The 24,345-nt window shown below is 45.7% G+C and overlaps 1 protein-coding gene across 1 annotated transcript in view; it reads left to right on the top strand.

Moving 5' to 3' along the window:
• ZFHX3 (zinc finger homeobox 3) overlaps window positions 1–24,345 on the top strand; it is a 244,718-nt gene that overhangs the window by 86,356 nt on the left and 134,017 nt on the right. The window contains 1 exon segment of the mRNA XM_077756375.1: window positions 3,746–4,242. Coding sequence (XP_077612501.1) covers window positions 3,746–4,242 — 497 coding nt within the window.

Genomic DNA, 24,345 nt, shown 5'->3' with positions numbered 1-24,345 from the left:
TTTCAAATTTTTAAGTTTTTTTTTTTTTTTTTTTTTTTTTTTTTTTTTTTTTTTTTTTAAAGCCTGTGGGAATTGAAGTTTTCTCATCTGGAGATTTAAAATCTTGGGGAGGCAGATCTTAGAGTAAATCAAATATAATGTAGGTGGAATGAAGACACAGAAAATGGATAGGTTCATACTGGGTCAAAGTGAGATCTTTTTAATTACGTTGAAAACCAGTAATTCTGACTAAGACTTGAATTAAGTGGTAGAAGAATATTTTGCTTTCACACAAGTGTCTGAGTCTGCGGGGCGTCATGTATCATGGGCATATGCAGATGGAAAAGAAATGGTAGAATAGATAACCTGTGTTCTGGATGTACGTAGTTCTCAATACTTCATTTCTTAAAGAGAATAGAGTTTTTCTTTCCTTTTTTTTTTTTTTAAATTTCTAGGAGAGAGAGAGAGAGACAGTGTGAGCAGGGGAGGGTCAGAGAGAGAGGGAGTCACAGACTGAATCAGGCTCCAGGCTCTGAGCTGGCAGTCAGCACAGAGCCTGACGCGGGGCTTGAACCCACGAACCGCGAGATCATGACCTAAGCGAAAGTCGGACACTTAACCGACTAAGCCACCCAGGCGCCCCATAGAGTTTTTCTTTCTAAGGACATTTTCCAGGTCAGCCAAGCAAAGTCCCTTGAATTTTTCAGGGTTGCTGTTTATCAGCCAAGGTAAGTAAGTCTCTGGAAACCTGCTGTGTCCTTTGTCCACAAGAGGTGCTGAGATGGAGCAGGAGTCCTAGATCGTCTATCCTGGAAGCTTGAGTGGTGTGGGTACGAGAGCACGTGTCCAGAGGACTTAGAGTGTACGTGTAAGTTGTAGGACTTCCGTGGAAGTGAGTGTATCCAAATGTGAAAGAGCCAAAACATTATGTCCTATCTAACTCTGCTGATCTTTCTTGAGGCTGTTTGTGAGAAGGCTGCAGGTATTATTAGCTATTACTGGGCTCTGCAGGGGGAGAAATGTTTTTGTGAAATGCATTCCTGCTTACAAAGTTATTGTTCTCTTAGGTCTTTTGACAGAACCGTCTTTCTTGTGATACCAAACAGATGCTGCTTCTGGGGAGGCTTTCTTTCCGGAGTGCTTTAAGGACATGGCTGGCACCCTTTGGTCTGGTCTGGTTGGATTTTGCTGCCATTTGTAGATAAGATATGAGGCTCAAGGCTATCTGAATATCCTTCCAGACATCCCTTTAAATGATGAAGCTTAGCATAGCACTGAGAAACAGGTCGCGGGGGCATCTGCTTTCCCTGGTAGCCCACTGGCTATAGGACACCTCTGTGAGGTTTATGAGGTCCTCTGCTTCTGCCTTAGAGTCTAGAAGGTGTCTTTTAGTGCACGTGCCTCTCTGGCGATACGCTAATGGATGGGCTCTTATGCCAGGGTGTAAATTCTAGTGTTAGACTTGGGTGCATGTCGGGAGATGGGTCCCCCCACTCACAGAGAAGTTGATCTCTCAGGTATAGCTTCAATAGTAAGCACTTGTTGAGTTCTCACTTACAAGGGCTCTCTTCCTAACTTCCTGAGAAATGGGTGAGGTTCCACCACTTCCTGGAGGCTGAATTAGTTACTTCTAGCTCTACGGATCCGTAGGATTCTGAGCCCTGCGTACGTTCCTCCAAGGTAGAGTTCTCAGAGGGAGTTTTGGCTTGCCTGTCGCCTTCATTTCACTGCTTGTCTGTGTCTGTCTTTGATTTGCATTTCAAGAGCTCGGAATGGGAATAGGGACTTATTTCCTCTGTGTTCGAGGATTTCTCATTTTAACTCAGGCATCCAGCAAGTGACAGCTGAATTTCTCTTTAGAGCAATATTGATGTGCTGAGGTTAAATTTAAAAAGTGGAGAAGATTTGATGCTTCAGGTGGTTGGCATCAGAAACAAATATATGTTTGCTCCTTGTCTTACCCTCTGGGCAGTTTCTGCTTTTACTGAACACCGCGTATGTTTCATGGATGCTACATGGCCTTTGTCCCCATTAAGGGATGGAGCTTTTAGACTCCCCCCGCCTTCTTTTTCTCTCTTGTCCTAAAGAGAATGTCTTAGTTAAGGCTCCTCTCAATAGGGGAGATGGCCGGGGAAAAGACAAGCAGAAAGCTTCCTGAGCCTTCCGGAATGTACGTGCACAAGATTTCTCTGGCTTGCTAGATTGTCCACAGGCTTCAAACACAGCCACTCAGTTTGGTGGAACCTTGTAACTGATCTTCTCACCAAAGGTGCCTCATGTAGCATAAATAAGAAAATGATTAGAAAAAACTTTTATTTGACTAGCCGCTAACTTGGATTGTAATCAGTCATTAAAAAAAGCAAAACAAAACCTCAGGCCAACCACATGTAAAAGGTCAAGTCTGCGTATCAGTTGGGGAGGGGCAGGGCCAGACATAATAGCTCACGTGTGTGTGTGTGTGTTTGGGGGAGAGGCAAAAAATAGAAACCAGTGCTCATCATGCTGCTTGACTGTATGCTGCTGGGTAATGGAGAGAAGGCTGCTCTTTCCAGGCCTTCTTTGCGGTATAAATAAGAGCTTGCAGTATGAATTTATCACTGGCAGATGAGAGTCCATCCCCCCTTTGTGCAGGGCATTGGGGGGCTGAAAAACACCGAGGGTGAGGAGGACAGAGAAGAGCTTTCTCAGACCCTTTTTGGGGACTGCGAGCTGACCTTTGTATTTCACTGCCCATCTTGATCTACAACCTGAACCTGTAACATTCTGGTTCCCCTTTAACCATGTCCTGCACTGCATCTGTGTAGGGGGCTGGGCACTCTCTAGAAACTCAGCCGGGAGAAGCCTGGACCCCTGCCCTAAAGAGGCTGTACCCTGATGGGGACACTGGGCAGCATGTGGCTCTGCACGTGGCTGATGACAAAAAAGAATGTGATGGGTCCCATAGCAAACCTAACATTTCATGCACTCTCGGGGCTTAGAAAAGGGGAGTGATTGTATTCTTGGGGACATGTGGGAGGAGCTGGCGCCATTGACAGGCAGGTAGAGTATTGACCTGCAAGTTGTGATGAGGAATAGGGAGACCATCCCCCTAAATCTTGGATTTAGAGCTGCACTCTCCACTGCTGGAGTCACTAGTCACATGTGGCTATCTGAATTAAATGAATTAAAAATAAATAAAATGAAAAATTACATCACTTGCCTGCAACCTTGCTGTATTTCAAGTGTTCACCAGCCACACGTGGATAGTGACTCGCCCCCCAGCCAGTGCAGGTAAAACCTGTTTCCGTCACTGCAGTTCTGTTGGGCAGTGCTGCTTTACATAAATTCGGGGCCCAATTCTGATCTATCATGAAGGCTTCATCTCTTAGATTGCAGCTGTAATTCATTTCCAATGTTAGGGGTCTGGAGTTTCAGATTCTGTTATGTCTAGCGAGTGATGCTTATTCCCATCTTTTCTTGGATTGGAGTGAGGGACCGAATTGAAATATTCAAGGGATTTTGGTTCTAGGTGTTCTTTTCCAAAGTGGGGGAAAAACATAAAGCCTTCTGCAAATTTCAGAATGTCCACAGGAAAGATCTGAACACGTAAAGATGCATCACGTTGTTTTTTTTTTTTTTTCTTTTTTGAGTGGTGATGTTTGACGCACTTGAAATGGGATCTTTTTTTTCTCCTGGAACCTGGGCTGAGGGTCAGGGCGGCTGGGTGGTGCCTCAGTCAGAGCAGTGAGCCTGGCCGCTGATGCTCTTCCCCTCTCCTTCCCCACAGTGGGCGGTGAGATCCCCCTAGACATGCGCCTCGGGGGCGGGCAGCTGGTGTCGGAGGAGCTGATGAACCTGGGCGAGAGCTTCATCCAGACCAACGACCCGTCTCTGAAGCTCTTCCAGTGTGCCGTGTGCAACAAGTTCACCACGGACAACCTGGACATGCTGGGGCTGCACATGAACGTGGAGCGCAGCCTCCCAGAGGATGAGTGGAAGGCCGTGATGGGGGACTCGTACCAGTGCAAACTCTGCCGCTACAACACCCAGCTCAAGGCCAACTTCCAGCTGCACTGCAAGACGGACAAGCATGTGCAGAAGTACCAGCTGGTGGCCCACATCAAAGAGGGCGGCAAAGCCAACGAGTGGCGGCTCAAATGTGTGGCCATCGGCAACCCCGTCCACCTCAAGTGCAACGCGTGTGACTACTACACCAACAGCCTGGAGAAGCTGCGGCTGCACACGGTCAACTCCAGACACGAGGCCAGCCTGAAGCTGTACAAGGTGAGCCCCGGGCATCTCTGGGTGCTGGGCACCAGGGATGGGCTGTGTCGTGGCGGGGCTGGTGGCTGGATGGTAACCTGGTGTCTGATGGGGAGTTGGCCTCTGCTTCCTGCTGAAGCTGCGATGTGGTGGCAGCTTCTGGCACCTGAGGGTTGTCTTGGAGAGGCGCTTGTTTCAGCGGGCGGGTTTTGGTGACAGGAGCCTGATGCTTCCCCATCGACGATGTCTTTATAATTGGCTCTTTCCCCTTGCAGTTGTTAGTTGTGGCATTTGTGTACCATCGTGCTCCTGTAGTGTCCCTTTGACCTGCATGCTCGTGTTCTCCCTCTCCATCGCATCCACACCCCGTGCCCCTTCATCTCTTCTCTCCTCAATGCCTCTGGAGGATTAGTTCATTTCTGCGTTGATTGACTCGTTCATTGATTCATTCGTCCATTCATTCGTTTGTCCATTCATTTGTTCATCCATTTGTTCATCCATTCACTCATTCATCCATTAAGCAGGTACATATTGAGCACCTGCTATATACCAGGTGCTGTGCTGGACACATGCCCACCTCCATACACAAAACAGACAAAAGAAATCCCTGCCCTCATAGCACTTCCATTCTTTGCAGGAACATGGCTGATGAATACAATGAATAGTTGACTAGAAGGTGGCACACGCTGTTGGGAAAATTAGGGTCAGTTAAGGGGGCTCCTTTGTTCTTTTTCCCTTTGTTTCCTTATTCTGTGCCCCTTTCTCTTCCTCATATTTGCACTTCCGCTCTTTCCCCCGGGCTTCTTCCACCCTCTTCCTTTCCCTCTGTGTCCCCTCTCCTCCCCTCTTAGCCCCTCCTCTCCTTCCCTCCCTTCCTTCCTTTCCTTCTCCCACCTCTCCAGTCTTTCTCTCAGTCTGTAGACGGTAACGGTGAGGAGGAGGTGCTCAGATACTGTAAATAGTCCTTTCACTTGTGAGGCAGAATTGCTCCAGACGTTTCTATTGATTTTCACTGGACTTAAAGCCTCACCTTTTTCTCTAATCATCCCATAATGGCTTTAGTATGAACAATCAGGTACAAATCGCCATAAATCTGCCCAGCCTCCTCCCACACACCTTCCACACCCTCACTCTCTCTTTGCATTTTCCTCCCTTTTATTATCAGCCTCCCCTCTTTCCCTTCACGCCATTTCCCACATCTTCTGGGCTTCCCACATCTTCGGGGCCAGGGGGCGTTTGTGTTGACCCTGAGCTAGCTTTAATCCCCTTTCTACTCCTGGTGATTTTAAAGGGGGACTTCAAATAAGGAAGACTTCAGGTCCTTTCCCCCTATCAGTCTCTGTCGAGATTGATAAATGTAATTAATTTTACAATTGCTTGTTTTCGACTTGGCGAGAGGCCTGTGTAGAGTGGATGAGAAACCATTTTAGGGAAAGGAAGAGAAAGCAGAAGTGAGGCAGTGGGAATGGAAGGTTCTGGAATCTCCTGGTGACTCCAGCCTGGATGGGCTGGCGTGGTGCAATGGAGAAGGTCTGGACACCAAGTGGCTAATTAACCCCCTTACTGTAAGTCAGCAAGAACCTCACTGGATGGCTTCGTTTTGTGTCCGCATTGACAGCAAAGGCTCCTGGTGGTGAGTTTAAGTTAGAGGTCTCACGTGATCAAAGGTGGTGCTGATTGTGGTCAAGAAAACCTGATGGAAAACCTGTAGGAAAAACTGTTTTCAAAGGACCTGACTGAGCAGAATTAGTTTGGCGCACCTTTCGTGGCCACGGAAGACTGTCTGCAACTTTGACGCAGGTTGTTTAGTGGGGGCAGGAAGCTGTCCTCTTCCATCTGAGGGGAGAAAGGCCTTTAGATTGATTATAAAACCTGCACGGAGGCAAGGAGGTGATGAACTTTCCACACTGCATCCTCCAGGAAGAGTGTACCACGCCCTTGGCTTTGCTTCTGAAGGGCCTGGAGCCTGGAGGGTTCTCTAAGATTATCCCTGGTTTTGGTCCCCAAAACACCTTCACATGTCACACCTAGCGAGTCCGGTTTAGGCAGTTTCCAGGGTGGATCTCAGGAAGCCATTTGTGTGTTTCCGTTTGTGTTTTGCTGAACTATGGACAGGCACCCTCCCTGGCCTTACTCCTCCTGCCCCTTGAATTTAAAAGATGGAGAAAACTCCTGGTCAAAAAAGGCAGCGCAGGTGGAAGGGCCATGATGTTGGGGTACAGGATAGAACTGGGGAACCAGCACCTAAAGAAGGCCCCAGACAATGCACTTGGCCTGCACAACCCCAGGGGTGAATGTCCCCCACATTCAGAGCAGAATTCTGTATGTCAGGAGCCGTAGGTCATTAGTCTGGTCTCATTAGTCCTTGGGTAATGAATGTCCCTTGGCTTGCTGTGGCTCTGCTGTGGGGGCGGGGAGCTCTCTCACCCACCCCCGAGTGACACAGAGATGGGCTTCTTTGAGCGCTTGCGCCAAGCCTTTCTGTCCTGCTGTGAGATGAAGACAGACTTGTCTTGCTGCTGAGGGGGCTCACTGTCACAGGGTGTCACGAGTCCATAGATTTTGGGTGGGGACTGGAGGTGGTTGAGAGTCAGTTTTTCTCTAGGCCCTGGTGTGGCCTGTAGTAAATGGAGATTGATTGCATGTGATTTTTCCTCTTGCTAATGTAATCCATTAGCCCAGCACATGCATAATCAGTTTAGAGCACAGTTAACTGGATGTAATCGAGTTCTTTACTGTCCGCTAGAGAAACAGCTCCAGATGCTGCCGACCTGGGGAGGGGAGGCTTCTCACACACAGCCCTCCTTGCTCACCCCTTCCCCACGTCCCACCCCTGCCCCCCAGCCTGCCCTGGTCCCCACCCTGCCCCATCCCGGTGCCTTGGCAAATTAGACAACATTTGGTCAGGGCAAGTCCCAAACTTGCTTTGTGCTGTACCTGCTCCAGCAGCCATGGTGCACTGGACTTCCTAATGGGTCTCCCAACCCTCTCTTTCAACTGAGGTCTTTATTCCCTCCTCTTCCTTTTTCATGTTGGAGGAGCTAGAACAGCCATCTCAGGAGATGCAAGCAGAGGCGTAGCTTTCCGGTTTGTCGTTTGACCTCACACCAGTCCAGAGTCCCTTCTCTTGGTGTCATAAGTGCTGGGACACACGTTGCTTTATTAACACTGAGCTGTCTGGAAGCGTGAGAGAATTTGGAAGCGTGAGAGAATTTCCAGTCTGGACTGAGAGAGGGTTTCATTAATCCACTACCCCCACCCCACCTCCCTACAGAAGAACAGAAAGAAACAAAAAACCCTGGTGATACTATCATCCTTGCTTGCATGGAATTGTCAAGTTGTGATTGTGTGAGAGCAGTTTTTCAATGGAGATTAGTGTTCAGTGAATTCTTCCCCCCTGCCTCCTAGAAATGGAGGGGAGTTTGGAGGGGGGTGGGGGCCAGGGAGTCTCAGGCATTGAATGAAAGCTCTTCCCTTTCACTGGGCCTCCAGGTCACTTTGTGAAACACTCTTGATTGAATTCCTTGAGTGGGTTTTTTATGTGTGTCTTGGGCTCTGGTCCAGCCTCTAGTGGTCCTTTGCCCATATGTTCACGCCTGCCGTGATGGGGTACTGTGGTTGATTGACCCAGGGGGAAGGGCCAGCAGCCCCAGTCCAGCTTCAAGACTGGCCTCTTGGTTTCTGTCTGTAGTGATTCATCTGAGCCAGAATGGAAGCGTGTTGTGGGAAAGGTATTTGTCTCTCATCGGGGCTTGAGCTCCAGAACTTGAATTCTACCCCTTTCTGCTTTCCTTTGTAAATGGATCACTCCTATCTTCGGGGACCTGCTCCCTCTCCCACTACTTGTACCTGTAGAGATGCTGGGTGCCTTTGCTTACCTTAAACAAGGGAGCAGCAGGTGCTGACAGATGCCTGCCTCCCACTCTTTTCTGAGCTAGCACAGGTCCCAAGTCCAGAGTGTGTGTGTTCACAGCTAGTGTGGGCCCTTATGTGTTTATCTGGACTTCCCTGCTATGTGGCGTCCACGGTGAGCTCCCTGAGATTTGCAGTATCTTCTGCTTGAGAGAGGAGAGTGCAGAGAGGACAGGTGGAGATCAGTGTACACCTGTCACCTGTTAGGATCTGCTTTTGATATTTTTCTTCACCTGAGAGTCATTGGACTGAAAATCTATCAGCTTTAGCAGATGGATTAAGAACCGCCCCCCTCACCCCCCAAGAATCTGTTACTCAAAGAGTTCTCAGCTGAGGTGCCTTTGATTAGACCAGGCCTGAAGGTTTCATATTAATCTTAAATTATACACAAAGGAGGTCATCTCCCATGGAGTAGGGTCTTGGCCCCATGTGAGCTGCCTTGGGCTAGCTGGGCAGACGGTGAGACACCAGCTCTCCGTGGCTTCAAGCAGATGTAGAGTATGGCACCAGCTGACTAAAAACACGCACCCACGTTCTCCACATAGTGGACTTTAACACTTGCCGCCCTATTTGGATTCTGTCTGGTGGGAGGAAGTAGGAAACCCTCCATCAGACTCTGAGAATCTACCTTTTCAGTTATTTCCCAGGCTCATAAACTCACTGGGGCTCTCTCCCAGCAGGGCCATAAATTCATCACAGGGTGGATGGACAAATCAGAAGGCATAGAACAAATCTGACAAAGATTTCTTCCTCAGTCTGCATTCTTCGTGCTCCTTTATGGGTACACTTGGGGTCCAGACTATCTTAGGAAGACCGCTGCGTGCTTCATGCCTGCAGGTGGTGACTGGTAGCCTTTGCCTTGCTTGGAAAGCGAACAGTGTCGATCCTCTGATGAGCCCCTCCTCCCTCTCTGTCCTCTCCTCACTAGTGAGGCTATCATGTTTGAAGCACTTGGTTCAGTGTCATCTGGTTACGTTGTCATTCTGGAACTAGTTTCTTCAAATCTTGTTTTCTTATTAGGTTGACTTTTCCCCCCATACTTTTGCCTTCTTCTTCCCGTACCTTTGTGCCTTCATCCAAAAATGAAAGGAGGCAAATGTTTTCCTGTGGTTGATTCAGAAGGTGTGAAAAAAAAAAAAAAAGCCAGATATTTGGGTAAATTTTAGCCCATTTAGTTCTTCACGCCCTCTGTCTCCTAGAGCAGCAGGGCATCTGAAGTTCATTTCCCTCCCTTGATTGTGGGGCTGACCGATATGGGGCTCCTGGAGCAGGGCTGAGAGACTATCTGTGGGCTCCATGGTCATTCCTGGAGAGCCTGGGTTGGCTCTCATGGAATTTCTGACCACCAGTTAACTTAGAGCAGACTCTAGGAATATTGAAAGGTCAAATCTTTTTAGGGGGGAGTGAGTGTTTGTGCCGTGACACGGTTAGTCTTTCATTGCTGTAGTAACTATGGCCGGTGTGTGTTGCGAGAGCATATATGGCCAGTATATTGCCCGTGTGTGCAATTGCAGACATGTCACTGCAGGAGGTTCCTTGCCCTCCTTTCCTGTTAGAACCATCCCACCCACCTTGATCTGAATCCACGTGCCCCCCCCCCATAAGTATTATTTCATTCAACACGTTCATTCAGCCGATTGGCTGGCTTTATGCACAAGCTTTGCCTAGATCCCTGTGGTTACAGTATTGTACACGCCCTCATGTCAAGTAGGTAAGGTCAGTGCTATCTTTTGCCTTCATACCTTAGATACCACTTTACAGAACTGAGATCTTATTAGATGTGCCTGATTTTAAAAAGTCCAGTACTAACTATGCCACCATTGACCAACTGTAACACTCGCTGTAGCATTTTTTTCTAAATGATTTTAATATTTTTATTGTCTTTATTTTTCCCTTTTTAAATCTCTTTTATTTTTTTTTTGGCATGGTAAAGAGCTGGTAAGACCCGTTTAGAATATTAATGTATTCTTAATTATTTCTTACTAGACTAGTATTCCATGTTTGTCTCAAGTGTAAGCTACTGATAAAGTGTGGATTCCTTATATTTTATGGTAAAATGATTAGTATGAGTAATCTATGTTAACTGTAGAAAATTTGGAAAATTTAGGAAAGTACAAGAGAAAATAACTATCAACCCAATTCTTCTGTGCAACAGTGTATTTTTATTTCCTTCCTTTTGTGTATAACAGGCATTCTACAAAACTGGAATGGGTTTGTGTACAGTATTGTACCTATAGTATCTTATAACATCTTTAAGTAGTTTTCAATAATTTTAAAAAATTTTTAATGTTTATTTACTTTTGAGAGAGAGAGAATGAAATAGCAGGGAAGAGGCAGAGAGGGGGGGAGACACAGAATCCAAAGCAGGCGCCAGGCTCTGAGCTGTTAGCACAGAGCCCAATGCGGGGCTTGAATTAATGAACTGTGAAATTATGACTTGAGCTGAAGTCTGATGCTCAACCAACTGAGCCACCCAGGCATGCCAGTTTTTCAATAATTTTTTAAATGGAATTCCTTTTTTTCTGCTCCAACTCTGCTGTCCGGAAACAAATCACCATAAGGTTTAGATTATATACTTTGAAGCTTTTTCTATGCTTATGGTGATAGAAATGATAGAAACGTACTGTTCCCTTAAAAAAACTTTACAGACACAGGTTGTGCTTTCACATAACTTATTACCACGAAAATCATTTCAGCTCAGCACAAGCAGCTCTAGTTCATTCTTTTATATGGCTACATAGTATTCCATTTATTAACTGTCAGGAAAGCTTGCCAGGAGGCACTCTCAGCCCTTTGCTACAGGTTTACCAAAAATTGTTATGTCTTTTCAGTTTAGAACTTGTAAAAAAAAAAAAAAAAAAAAAAAAGCCTAGCATTTTAGAAAAAATCAGGAGAGTCGGTTTTGTGCAAAGGAGAAGAGAAACAATAAAAGAATCTCACTGATGTACAGGTAGGTTGTTTGCCATGGTTTGATATTAGAGACCGTGAGGTGGGGGACAGATGTCTGCATCCATGTCTCTAATGCTTGTGCTGTCCCAAGAAGCGGGATCGCCGGATTCCAGGATGTGATTAATGCCAACAGATACTTTTTACTGCCTCTTTGGACAGAAGGTGACAAGTTTATCCTCTCCCTGTTAGGTTATGCTCAGACACCATGATATTACTTTTCTGTTTTCCTCATATTGGTAAATTTTTTGTAGCGTGGGTCTCCCTAATTATTAGAGAGGGTGAACATTCTTTCATGTATTTATTGACCGTTTGTATTTCTTTTGGAGATTTCCTTTTTACAGCCTTTGCCCTTTGATTTTCTTGGTTTGTTCCTTTTTTTGATTGATTGGCAAGAGCTCCTGGTGTGTCAGGGCTGACAGTCCTCACTGTGCAGTGGATGTTGTAGTAGTTTTCTTCTGGTCTTTTGTCCATCTTTAACTTAGCTTATGGTGCATTTTACCATGTAGGAAATTTTCATTTGTATGATGTCATCTGTGCATCTTTTTCTTTACCTTTCTAGCTTTTCTCTTTCCCCAGGAAGGCTTTCTCTTTCAAGTATTATGAGATTATAAAAATATTAACACCTATACAGTGTTTATTACAAGCTAGGTGCTGTCACTCTAGCTTTATGTACATTGATTGATTTAATCATATGTGGATTAGCCTGTTTTCAAGTGGGGAAAGCAAGGCAGAGGGATGTTACAAGGGTCACAAGTTAGTGAGTGTTGTTGGAGGGAGTGTTCAAACCCAAACAGTTTGGCACTACTTAAACAATACTTTCTTCAATTCTTTTTCCTTCCATTTAAGTTTTTAATCCGCAAGGAAAATATTTTGTGTGTGGCGCGTTGGAGGCCTCTGTTTTTGTGTATTGTGATTTAGGACTGTATTTTCTTTCAAAGTGGACGGTTGATCGTCCAACAATTTCTTCAATAACTGTCCTGTCCTAGCTGATGTGAAAAGCCATTTTTATTGTCCCTGTTCGTCTCAATCTTACAGAGCTGATTTAGATCAGTCTGAACATATTTACAGAGTAGTGTTTGTCGAAAGCATTGTGGAAGGAGAAGAGAGAACAGAGAGAGAGACAGTTCCCTTTTCAAGGCGTGTAAAGTCCTGTGGATGAAATTTCTTCCTCCGACCTTTTCCTGTCTCTCTCCTGCATATTCCCCAGTGTGAAATTTCTTGGTTTAATTACCTTCGTCAAATTCACTAGGATGAAGGCGTCTCCTGGGGAGACGAGGGTTTGGGAGAGGAGCCGAGTTTCTTTTTGTTCCTTCATGGAGACTAGGTCTCACCATTTGTCTTTAAAAATAAATAAATAAATAAATAAGTAAATAAATAAATAAATAAATAAAGACAAAACAAATACTGAAGCTTCTAGATGTTCCCTTTTCTGAAGTTCTTATTCAGATAACGAGGAGACAGTCTGGCTCTGTCGACATGTTACTAGTATGAACCGTTTCCAACTAGTGGTGATAAGTCCCCTTTTGGATTCCAAAGGTGTGCTGCTTTCCTGCCTCAGCCGGAGGAGCAAGGAGGTCTAATTTCAGATAATCTAATAACTACCACTTTGTCAAAATATTTGAAAGCCTCCACCTGCCCTGAGTCCTTAAGACAAAAGCCCTAGGTCTTCTCATGAGAGGAAAATCTCTGAGCATCAGCCCCCTCCAGCCATGTAGATGAAGAAGTCACACTTGGGGAATGCTTTCTGCAGATGCCCCCCGCCGTCCTAGGGGTGCTCTGTAAACCTGAGGAGGGTTTTGCTGCAGAGATCCTAGTGCCTCCACACTCCAGCTCAGTTCCATGCGTTCCCGCTGTTGTAGGTAAACCCAGCCTGGCAGGAACGGCGCACCCACAGAACAGGTCAAAGGTGGGAACCCAGTTTCCAGTCCTTCCAACTTGCTGAAGACCTGGTCTAAAAGGGCAGATTTGAATACATTTAGTCTCAACAGGTGTCTTTGGCTTTGTTTTGGTTTGTTTTGTTTTGTTTTGAGAGGGAAATTGTGAAGGAACAATTAAGCATTGTCAGGAACACTGTCAGGAGCAGGCAAGAGTTTTTAAATAATTACATAATATGCCTGAACCAGGGTCTTTATTCTGTTCTCATAACTGGAAGCTACAAATGCCATGTGAATGTAGGGTGGGAAAGGCTGTTAATCTGAAAACTAGCACCGAGTGATTTCATACTTCAATAAAAGTAGGTTTCCAGCTGTTTTTAAAAAAATAACCAGCATATAGGGTGAAAGGTAAAAGTGTTGGACTGAAAATCTCTTGCTCACAGAAATGGTGGGGGTTATTGAATCCAGGGGGACATTACGGTGGTGCCCCTGGAAAGCATGGAAACAACCACAGTGGGAGCCTCTAGGTAGAGTCACCAAATTTAGCAAATAAAAATGTGGACTACCTGTTCACATGTAAGTTTCAAAAGCAAATAGTGTTTTAACATAAGTATTTCCCAGAAACTATAATTACATATACTTATCTGAAATTCACATTTTTTATATGTTTGTTTATTTTGAAAGGCGGGGGGGCGGGGAGAAAGAATACCAAGCAGGTCCCACACGCTCATTGTGGGGCCTGACGCAGGGCTCGAACTCACAAACCATGAGATCCTGACCTGTGCCGAAATTAGACGTTTAACTGACTGAGCCACCCAGGCGCCCCTGAAATTCACATTTAACTGGGACTCCTATCTTTTACCTGGCAACCCTGCCTCTGGATGGAGAAAAAATTCTCTCAGGGAGATCTGCCAACAGGCTCGGCCAGAGTGTAAAGAGAAAGAGAAGTGGCTTCCTTGTTGGTAAATCTTTTTTTTTTTTTCTTTCCGTGATTCCCAACAAAAGAGGAAAATTACAAATGCCTCTAATGATGATTTCCAGTTTTTGTTATTTATAGAAAACTGTCATATCAGATTTTCACATTTTCTACATTAAATAAAGTGCTTTTCCTATAATGAAATCTGAAATTTTCTCCAGAGCTATTTGTTAAAATTTGCTTTTCAACAATTTTTTCATTATTTCTTTTTACTGGAGTGCTTTCATGTCACGCGGCTGACAGACGTCAGAGTGCGGAGCCTCCCGCAGCTGTGCCAGATGCTTCAAGTGTCATTGCTCATGCTCGGGCTGGTCTGGCCTCCCTCTGCACTTGATCTTTATATGGAGGTGATAGAAATTCACAGCCCTTGAGCATGGGCTGCTGTACACAGAAGACCCCAAATGCTTACCTTGGATAGGATGCTAATAGGAATTTTCTAAAGTAGATTTGAACTGGGACTAATCATCAAGAATAATCAGGGAACTTTCTCTAGGGCCCACGTCCTCATCCTATAAAAGGCAAACTAGTTAGAAGGTTAGAAATGTTTATCTACTGATAGTGTTTGGTTTGTCACCTGTTAATTAGCGGGGCAGGTTCTCAGACCCAGAATGAGGGCCTCCAAAGCATATCTGGTCTCTTAGGTCAATAGTTTGAACCGTCATCTCGTTTGCCAGGACAGACTGTGCGTTGAACTTGGGGAAAGAATTTCCCATCCACTGCTGTGCCTATTGAGTCTTGCCCTGTCTGGTGACAGGCTCTTTCTTGAGGATCGTTTGGCCTTTGTGACTACTCCCAAGCTGACATATCATACCAGGTAGTCCTTGTTTCCCTGTCCCTTGGAATGAGGTGGAAGACTGGGTGCAGGCACCACTTGATCTGGGATGGGAGGCGTCCCTGGACCTGTCCCTTTCATGGGCTTTCCTCTTGCCGGTTCAGATGCGAGTCCTTAGGACAGCATTCTCCTGTGTGGTCTCCGGGACACAAACGGATGGGAAGAGAGTTTCTCATTCTGTGCCAGCATTTACTGAGTGCCACTTTATGCTGAGCTCTGGGTAGGATTTTGTGTGGATTCAGGCTAGTGAATCTTTAGCACGTTTTTGAGAAACCCGTTTTGTGCGGGGAGCCCTCTGTGAGCAGCACCCTGGGAGTGTGGTTCACCCCCGTGTCTGTGCTCTGGGATGGCTTCTGTTTGCTGTCCATGCTGCTCTGCTTTAGAATCTTACGTGTGGTCCAGAGAGATGAGCAGATCCTGGGCATGGTTCTGAATTAAAAGATTATTTCCAAACACTTGGGGCCCACAAGTCCTATTTGTGTGGGGCTGGAACTGTTTTCTGATATATTCTCATTCCTTTGTATCTTCTTCCAGCCCCAACGCTGAAGGTGTCATAACCCACCACAGCCTGGTGGTATCTGTGTTTCTTTGACAACTGAGGAGGACGGAGTCCCGAATCACCTCAAGGCTTTCCTAACAGGATTTTGTCACCCTTAACTGTCGGAGGGCATCACCAGGCTGGTAGTTGATGACGTGGTCGTGGTGCACATGTGGATATTTCCTCCAGTTCATCATTAGCTTTTATGTAGATGCACCACAGGGGTCTTTGGGACCGTGGAAACGATAACGTTGGGGTTTTGTGTTTGTCTCCTGGTTCCCTTTGGCGCTTCTGAGGGCTGTGGAGGGAGCTCATGGCATTGCCGAGGTCCTGCAGACGAGATGTCCATTCTCCTGAAGATCTGGGAAAGGCTCTGATTTTATTTACAGCAGAGACTGTCCTACTAGAATGATCCTTTTGAGCTTTAGAACTCATTGGAGATTGAAACTAGGGCTCATGTGCCCACCTGGGTGTTTCAGTCCGTTGAGTGTCTGACTTCAGCTCAGGTTATGATCTCATAGTCTGTGAGTTCGAGCCCCGTGTTGGGCTGTGTGCTGACAGCTCAGAGCCTGGAGCCTGCTTCGGATTCTATGCCTCCCTCTCTCTCTGCTCCTTTCCTGCTTGCACTCTGTCTCTCTCTCAAAAATGAATAAACATTAAAAAAAGAGTTTTTAAACTTGGGCTCATGTGAGCTGAAGACTTCATGTCTCAGGCTCTTTGTGAACCATTGACTGTCATGGGCCGGGAAGGTTCCCAAGCAGCATCATGTGTTTTTCCTACATTTAGGGCACTCTCTGCATACGTGTGGGGGAAATAAAGGGCCACCCTAAAGGCTCACCTTCGGCTCTGGAGTCCCCCCCCCTCCCCCTCCAAGGTCAGCATCACCTTCTCACCTCTGCTGTGCCTTCATGTTTCTATATTACCTTCTACTACCACGTCTCTTGTTTTTGAAAATGATTAAAGATAGAAGCAGCTGGGGGAACATTCCTAGGCTCCTCGAGTCAGCCAAGCCCAGAGGCCTGGGTCCCGAGGACTGCCATTTCCTCCATGTAGTAGACATTTGTCAGCAAGCATGACTGTACCAGCTGGGGTTTAGGAAGTGCCGTGGGGAGTGACATAGCTGGGGACATCTGCTTGTGTGTTTGTTCTCTTTCTGATTCTCACATTAGGATCTGGCCATTTTTGTTGGTGCTGGTGGTGGTCTTCTTATTTTTGCCCAAACTAGGTTGCCATTAGTAGTGTTGGCCTCAGCTGCCAGTATAGGAAGACCAAACGGTTTCTCCAGGGAGAAGAAGTCTGTACTTTGTGCAGTAATGGGACATGCCCCACTCTGTCTCCATAATCCTGCCGTGGTCATTTGCACCACTGGGCCTTTGGCGCTTTGAGTTTATCCAAAGTTCAGACTTTTCCTCTCTGACGTTCTAGCTCCCAAAGGACCCCGAAGGTACCCTCCATGCTCCTTCTGGCTTCTCACCACCTCCCACAAACATGTCACATGCTTTTCTTCTTTGCCTGGCCTGTTCTTTATTCCTCTCGAAGTGTGGCATTTGGAATAAAATCTCACCTGGAAGAGTCTCCGCAGTGACAAAGCCCAGCTCCGCCGAGGGGAGACTAATTACACAGCTAATTAAGCCAACAGCTGTCATTGCGAGTGCTCATTTCCTTGTAACATGGATGCACACACCCACATTGCTGAGATGGGCTCTTGGCCTCTTGCAAGATGCCTTGTTTTTTATTGAACTTTAAGGACTAGTACCTTTCCTGTCCCACCTTTATGGTTTAGCGACACGACCCTGCTTTTCCAGAGCACTTTGTTCTGCTACTACAGCCACAGATGGTATCTCTGCCCTGAGTGCATGGCACAACATTCGCTACCAAGCTGGTCTCTGTGTGTCATGTGTTAGTCTCTTTCCCCAGCAGGTTTGTAAGGCTCTTTGGCATATGAGCTGCCTCCACCGTTGTGGGGCTCTCCCGGGCACACGGCACGAGGCAAGACAGGTAGACACTGGGAGAGGGTACAGGTTTCTGTCACTGCCTTTCCTCAAAGCAAGTTCATTTGCAGTAAAAGTAGTGAAGGAGTGTTTGAAAGGTGCAGTTTTGATAAGAGTATAGAACAGCCATGATTTGTCAGCAAAATTGAACAACTCCTGTGTTGTGGGACACATCAAGGGTTCTTGGAAATGGAGGGAGGGGTGTCAGGAAGCAGGAGGGAGATGGTGTTCTCATATCTGCCGCCTTCAGCATTAGGAATGGGACAGGCAGGTTGGAAGGACGCAGGTGGCCTGGGGGAGTCTGTGGGTGTCGCTGGTGGCCCTGGAGTTCAAGCCAGCAGTCTGTGCTAACAGCAGTGGTCTGGTTCCCGGGGTGGGGGAGGGTGGGGGGGTGGCACCTGCCCAAGGCCGTGTTGACCTAGTTTCTTTGCTAACAACCCCTTGCCCTCAATCATGCCCGCTCCATGAGTGAACTCAGTGTCCCCTCCTAGTCGCTGGATCTGGAAGTGACCTATTTCACCACTGCTGTGATGCATCACCAGTGGGCTCCCATGTTGCCACATCCGTTGGCCGTGTTTGAACCCCCATGTGACTGTTCAGCAGCCTCTGCCACGCTTCCCCTTCCTCCTTCTCCCTCTTGCTTGTGTGACACCAGCCTCGTGCTGGGTCTAGGCCTTTCTCTGGCCCTTCTTGATCTCCTTGCTGGCTTCTCTTACTTAATGTAAATACTGGCTTCCAGGGCTTGACCCAGGTGCCCTCCTTTTTCGTGCGTGTAACTCCTCCTGAGTGTCTTGTTTAATCCAGTGCTTTTAAATCTACCTTCTGGTGACTTGTGAATCTAGATCTCGAGCCCTGAGGTCTCCCTTTATCTACCTGCCTAGAGGATATTTCCATTCGAATGTCTGATAATCGACTCCTCAGACTAAGCATGGCCTAAAGAGAAGTCTTGACAACTCTGACTTCGAGACACCTTTCTCCTCCAGGCTCCCCCATTTTGGTGAGGGCCATTGCCTGTCTACCATTAGCTCAGGTCAATAAGCCAGAAATCATTTGTGGACCACTCTTTCTTTCATTCCCCTATAGCCAAACCATCAGTGAGTCCTACTGACTCCACGTACAAACACCACCCACCCCATTGTTTCTCACTGTGTCGGTTCTCTCTCTGCTTCTACTTTTGCCCCTTATTATAACTCACTGTATATACAGTGATTTTATGAAGAGGAAACTCAGATCATTGCACTCCTCTGCTTTGGCCCAACAGTGGCCCTCCATCCTATACAAAATAAAAGCCAAACTCATTGCTCTACCTTACAAACTCCTTTGTGATCTGTGCTCTGTGCACCATGCCAGCTTTGTCTTGTAGCACCCTCCCCTCTGCCCACCACACTTCAACCTCACTGGCCTCCCTTCTGTACATGTAGTATGTCCTGCTTGTACCCGCCACAGGGCCTTTGCACCTGCTGGCACCCTGCCCAGAATGTGCTTCCTTGACCTTGGTATCCAGCTGTCTTTAAATGCCTGGTTCTCCAAGAGGCTTTCCCTGTCCACCTATTCTCAAGTCACCAGATCTTCATTTCACCTGAGTTTATTTGTCTGCATTGACAATTATTACCTCCTTTTCTTGCTTGTTTGTATATTTGTCTCCGAGAAGATCAAGGACCAAGGTTGTCTTCTTAATGGCTGTATCCTTGGTGTTGGGAACAGTATGTGACACCAGCCCGATAAACATTCATTGGGGTGACAGAAGTACTAGCAGAATGTACCCATCGTTTTTTCCCTGACTCCAAGATGCAGTACAACAGTGCCATCTGAACGCTTGGCTTTTACAGTTGAGAGTCCAGAAGTGTATGTTGGGGTGACCCGAGGGAATTTCAAAGCTGTCCATAGCCATGTCACTTACCATCAGTTCTGTTACACCCCTGTGTCGACCCACTGAGAAACGGTCCCGGTACACTTGTGCGACTAGCGTCCGAGTATTTTGAAAATTCCCACCTACTGCTGGCTTTGGTCCAGTATCCCAGAGTTCTGCCGGTCCGAATCACAGCTCTTTCTACTCAACAGCCCTAGAGATTGATGTTGTGGTAGAAAAATGAATGGCGCTTTGCCCCTTTTACTTCATATTATGGTCCATTTTTATAGTAGTCTTTCTCCTCAACTCAGTTATAAGACCTTCAGCAGTAGGATGTGTTTATTCCCATCCAACTTTGTGAGCTTCCCAGTGTTGTGAAGTTGTTAGGTAGACTGTAAGTGTCAGTGGAAGATTTAATACCCAAAGATGGAATCTTGAACATAGAAATGTAAGGATTAGGTTCAGCCCCAAAAAGCCTACTCTGATTTCTTTAGAATCTCTTCTGCTCTGTTTACTCCCTCTCTCCCTGGGCAAGTGTCTGTGTCTAAATGATGCTAATTAGTCCCATATCTGGTTGTCCCCAAGAGAACCATGAGTCTGGTGGCAGAGTATATTCCCAGTAAGAGAGGAACTCCAGCCTGTGTCTTGCTTCTCTCCTCCCGCCCACCCCCGTGTTGAAGCCACACACTCTTGAGCGCCTTCTGTGAGCAGGACTGTGTATCAGCTTCTTCAGGGCTGTGGTCCTAAGCTTTGGAAATCGGTTGACTATGATTCCAAAAGAGATACATTTTACATTGGTGACTCAGCTCACTATGTATAGAGAAAGATTTTGTATATATTATTGAAACAACTTTTTAGAATTCAGTTTTGTCCTTCCTACATATGCTGCATATGGATACTTCCTATTCTGTCCTGTTGTTTTATATAAATAAAGGCTCTACTCACTGCATTGATTTCAAGAGCCACTGAGGCAGTGACTCTCAACACAGGGAGCTTTAAAAACAAATGTGCAGGCCTGGCCCAACCCAGCCCACAGAGGTTCTGATGTCGTTCAGTGTGGGCTTCTAATGTGCAGCCCTAGGTTTAAAACCATTGCACCCATGGGTCACCACCCGCAATTTAAAAAACATTGCCATGTAAGATTCAAAGGGGAGTTGTGCATTCAGCAAGAGCAGTGAAATGTACACACACGGGGGTTGTCCAAATGTGGAGGGAGGGGGTGAGAGAGAAATCCCATCCCGTTCGTTCGATCAGAAAAGACCTCCTGAAAGAGAGGGACGCTGGTCTTTGGGCAAAATTTGAAGACAGAGAGCTTTCATAGATGGACAGAGGATAAAGGTAGATTCTTTTCTCCTTATCAAACCTTCTGCTGTATTACTAAACTGATTTGAGTAACTAGAGTTTCCTTTCTGGCACTTGTGGTTACGGTACCTTTTCAAAGAAAATCAGCTATGGGCTAAACATTTCATACTAATAACTCACTGGAATTGGGGCCTTTTTAGTGTTCTGCTAGGAAGGAGGTCTGCTCAAATGATCTGTTGAAGTAATAAAAATACTAAAAAAACAAACCCCATAAACAAATACCGAACCACAGTTAATGCAATATATGCTGAAGTATTTAGGGCTGTAATGTGTACTGATGTCTGCAGTTTACTTTGAAATGCCTTAAGAAAGGTAAGCTGCCTCGATAAGTGGATAAAAGAACAGATAGACATACAGCAAAATATTAGTTTTAGCATCTGGGTGGTGGATATATAGGGGTCTACTACATGATTTTTTCCAACTCTTCTCTGTAACTGAAAATCTTCCTAGTACAGTATGGGGGTAACATTCTAAAACCTAGTGGTTAGGTCGTCTTGTTGTGAACTTAACCATGTCGAGGCTTGGTGTTCAACATGACTTCTCTTCTCTTGGTCTTCTCAAGCCATGGAAAAAGTAATACTGATGTTTGGTCGTGTCTCTGAAGACAGGGCTCAAGTCAGTTATTTCTGTTTTTTTTTCCAGACAAGGGCATGCATTTCATTGGAGGCAGGAGCGTGCCCAAGTGAGAGCCCTCAGACCACAGCAAGAAGAGCGGTGGCGGGCCTGGGGTGGGGGTGGGGGAGTCCAGGAGGCTCTTGGTCATTCCAGAAATTTGAGATGCCCACCAGATGACAGGCATTAGAAAACTTCAAGATAAGATGCCTAAATGTGTTAAGGGAAACCCACACAGTTTTTGGAGTTTATTTTGGGGAGAGAGAGAGAGAGAGAATGCATGCATGCATTCTCACAACCATGAGCTCATGACCAGAGCTGAAATCAAGAGGCAGATGCTTAACTGACTGAGCCACCCCGGCACCCCCAGTGCTTGGGAGTTTTAAAGAGAGAAAGTGTCTCTGGTGTCAGGCTGCCAGGGTTTGCATTCCAGCTCCTGGCTTTCACACCTTTGTGCCTTTGGATGCGAAGCTTATTCCCTGCATGCCCTTCACTGTCAGATGAGCTAGTAAAACACATGCCTGATAGGACTGTTGAGTGAGTTAAATGAGATAATGCATGGGATGTATGTCTACAGTGTAGTCCGCATATGGTGCAAAACAACGTGTTAGTCTTTATGAATGCTGTTTTTCTGCATCAGCTTTTCCACTCTTATGCAAACCACATAATTGAAATTATTTTATTATTTGTCTTTTATTATCTTTGAACTTGGCACACTTTGGATTTAGAGGACAGCAAGTCTAGTATTTGTTTGTTTTTTTGTTTTTTGGGTTTTTTTTTGTTTTTTTGTTTTTTTTTGTTTTTTGTTTTCTTTTTTTTTTTTGGTTTGGAGGAGGGAGAAGGAATTACCTTTGAGAGAAATGTGACCAGTGTGTAGGGAAATGACCTGGGGCGGTAATTAATCTTAGCCAGTCATTCATGGTCTGATCTCAAGAATGGGAGGCTTATGGAGGTCACTGAGTTGTCCTCAAGCCTCGAGTGTGTTCACAGGCTATTGTTGTTGTTGTGTTTAGGGAATACTTCAGTCTCTTTTCCTAAGTAATGGAGCCATAGGTGGTCTAGTGAGGTACTTGGGAAAGCTAGAAAATAACCCCAGTCCAGCTTTATTTCTGCTGCTAATTCTCTGGTCCCTTCACTGAGAAGTACTTGATGAGATCTCCAGTTGGGAAAAGAGTGAGTAGTGAAGTTACTTTTACTGACATAATTTTATTATAATTGTCCTGCCTAACCTGGGGGACTTTACTATTTGACTTAAAAAAATTTTTTTTATCTTACTTTATTTTATTTTTTATTTTAGAGAGAGAGAATGTATGAGTGGGGAAAGGGGCAGAGAAAGAGAGAGAGAAAATCAGCAAACACCTCCACTGAGTGTGGAGCCTGATGTGGGGCTCAATCCCATGACCCTAGGATCATGACCTGAGCCAAAGAGACAGAGGCTCAACCAACTGAGCCAGCCAATCAGTCCCTGATTTTTTTTTAATAGGACTTCCCTGCAAGCCACCAGGACACCCATATTTCCCTTATGTGACCAGAATTAGATGCAAGTAAGAATTTCAGCTTGGAAACTGGTTCAGAGTATGCAGCACACTCAGAGAACTTTCTTTTTTTCCCCGCTTGTTAAAGCTAATGTATAGTCAGTCCCCGTCCCCACCAAGAAATTAGAATTCATATGCCCAGCATGGAAGGCAAAGGCAGAAAAGTGTAAGTTATGTTCAAGCTAGCCTAGGGTACATTTGACTTCAGTGTCTCTTGATGTTTTGTTTTTGTGTCTGTTTACGTTTGGTCACCTTGGCAATACCACAGCATATCGTAAATGGGGAGCACCCTCTGAACCCAAGTGAAGCTTTAACCAGCGCTGCAAAACTGCCATACCCACCTGGCCTAAGTGAGTTCATTTATACTGGAAACCACAGTGCTGGCCGCATGGATGACTTAACATTGCCTTAGGAGTCTTCCTTTAGTGTTTCTGTCTGTGTCCCTGCTTGCGGCGGTACCGTCTCAGTCTCCATTCACTGTGGCAAACACCTGCAATCAAGTATGCAAAACTGTTTCCACGGTAGCCCTTTGTTATCCATTAATTTAGAATATTCCAAAATTTTTCTTCAGCTGAAACTTTTGTTTTTTTAAACGGTGCATGCCTTCTCTTCCCTTATTTGTACATTTCAGGTTCATCTCCTTGGCTACTCGAGTTCTGGATGTTTTCCTCCCTACCCCACCTCTTTTGAGAGCTGATTTTTTTGGGGGGTGGAGGGGGAGAGTTTAATGAAATAAATGGCAAAACCTAGGATCTCCGATTACAGCTGTGAGTCAGTAAGTGGGAGGAGATGCCTCCCTCCTTGATTTGAGAGAAGCCAAACTTAATGTGAAACAATCTTTAACATCTGAAATGATGTGCAACAGAAAACTCTCACCAAGTTCATTGCCTGCCTGATGATTAGATCAGCATGAGCAGATCTGGAAAGTATTCTTGAGAAACAGAGCAGATCTTTGTCATTTGAATGGTGAATTTAATGGCCACTATGAGGACTGAGTTTTGGCAATGTGAGTTTCATGTTGATGTCAAGGGGTGTGTAGGGATCATGTCCACGACTTATGTTTGGAAACCCCTATGAAATGAAATGCAAATTGATGGCAATAACATGCTAAGGTTGCAAATTGGAACACAAATGAGGAAATGCAAAATGAAAGCTTTGCATAGAAACACTCATTTCACATATGTGGTAATTATTACTACCAAATACGATATCCTCATGTCCAGGACCCGGGACATCATTACGTCCTATAATTATGACTCCTTGGGCAAATTTTTACAACCATCGTATGCAAGTCTTTTGCATTTCTGACACATTCAGATGAAGGGAGTGATTCTGTCATTGACTGTCCATATAATCAAAACCTTTGTTACTTTTAGTACTGTACACACATTGTCTTTGTCTTCTTCCCTGGTCGGTTTTATGGGTATTTCTAAGTGTGTTGATTCTGAGCTGCTGTAAACATTTTGCAGTAGCTGGTGGAGGCAGGTGCTAGTTTGGTTTGGTTACCGTAGAGCTTGAATGACTATTGTTTTCCTGGCTCTTTAGTTTTTGCGCTGTTCTTGCTAGTCTGTGTGTAGCTCGTGTCCTGGTCATCTTGGGTGTTAGGACAAAGGACTTTTGTTGCCCTCACCGTACTTTGGACTTAGAAAGCCTGTCTGTGAGAGCAGACTCTACAGATTTCATCTCTTATTCTG

The sequence above is a fragment of the Crocuta crocuta genome, unplaced genomic scaffold, assembly GCF_008692635.1.
Source record: "Crocuta crocuta isolate KB4526 unplaced genomic scaffold, BGI_CrCroc_1.0 scaffold388, whole genome shotgun sequence".
Taxonomy (NCBI): Eukaryota; Metazoa; Chordata; class Mammalia; order Carnivora; family Hyaenidae; genus Crocuta; species Crocuta crocuta.
This window is presented reverse-complemented; position numbering and strand designations above follow the sequence as displayed.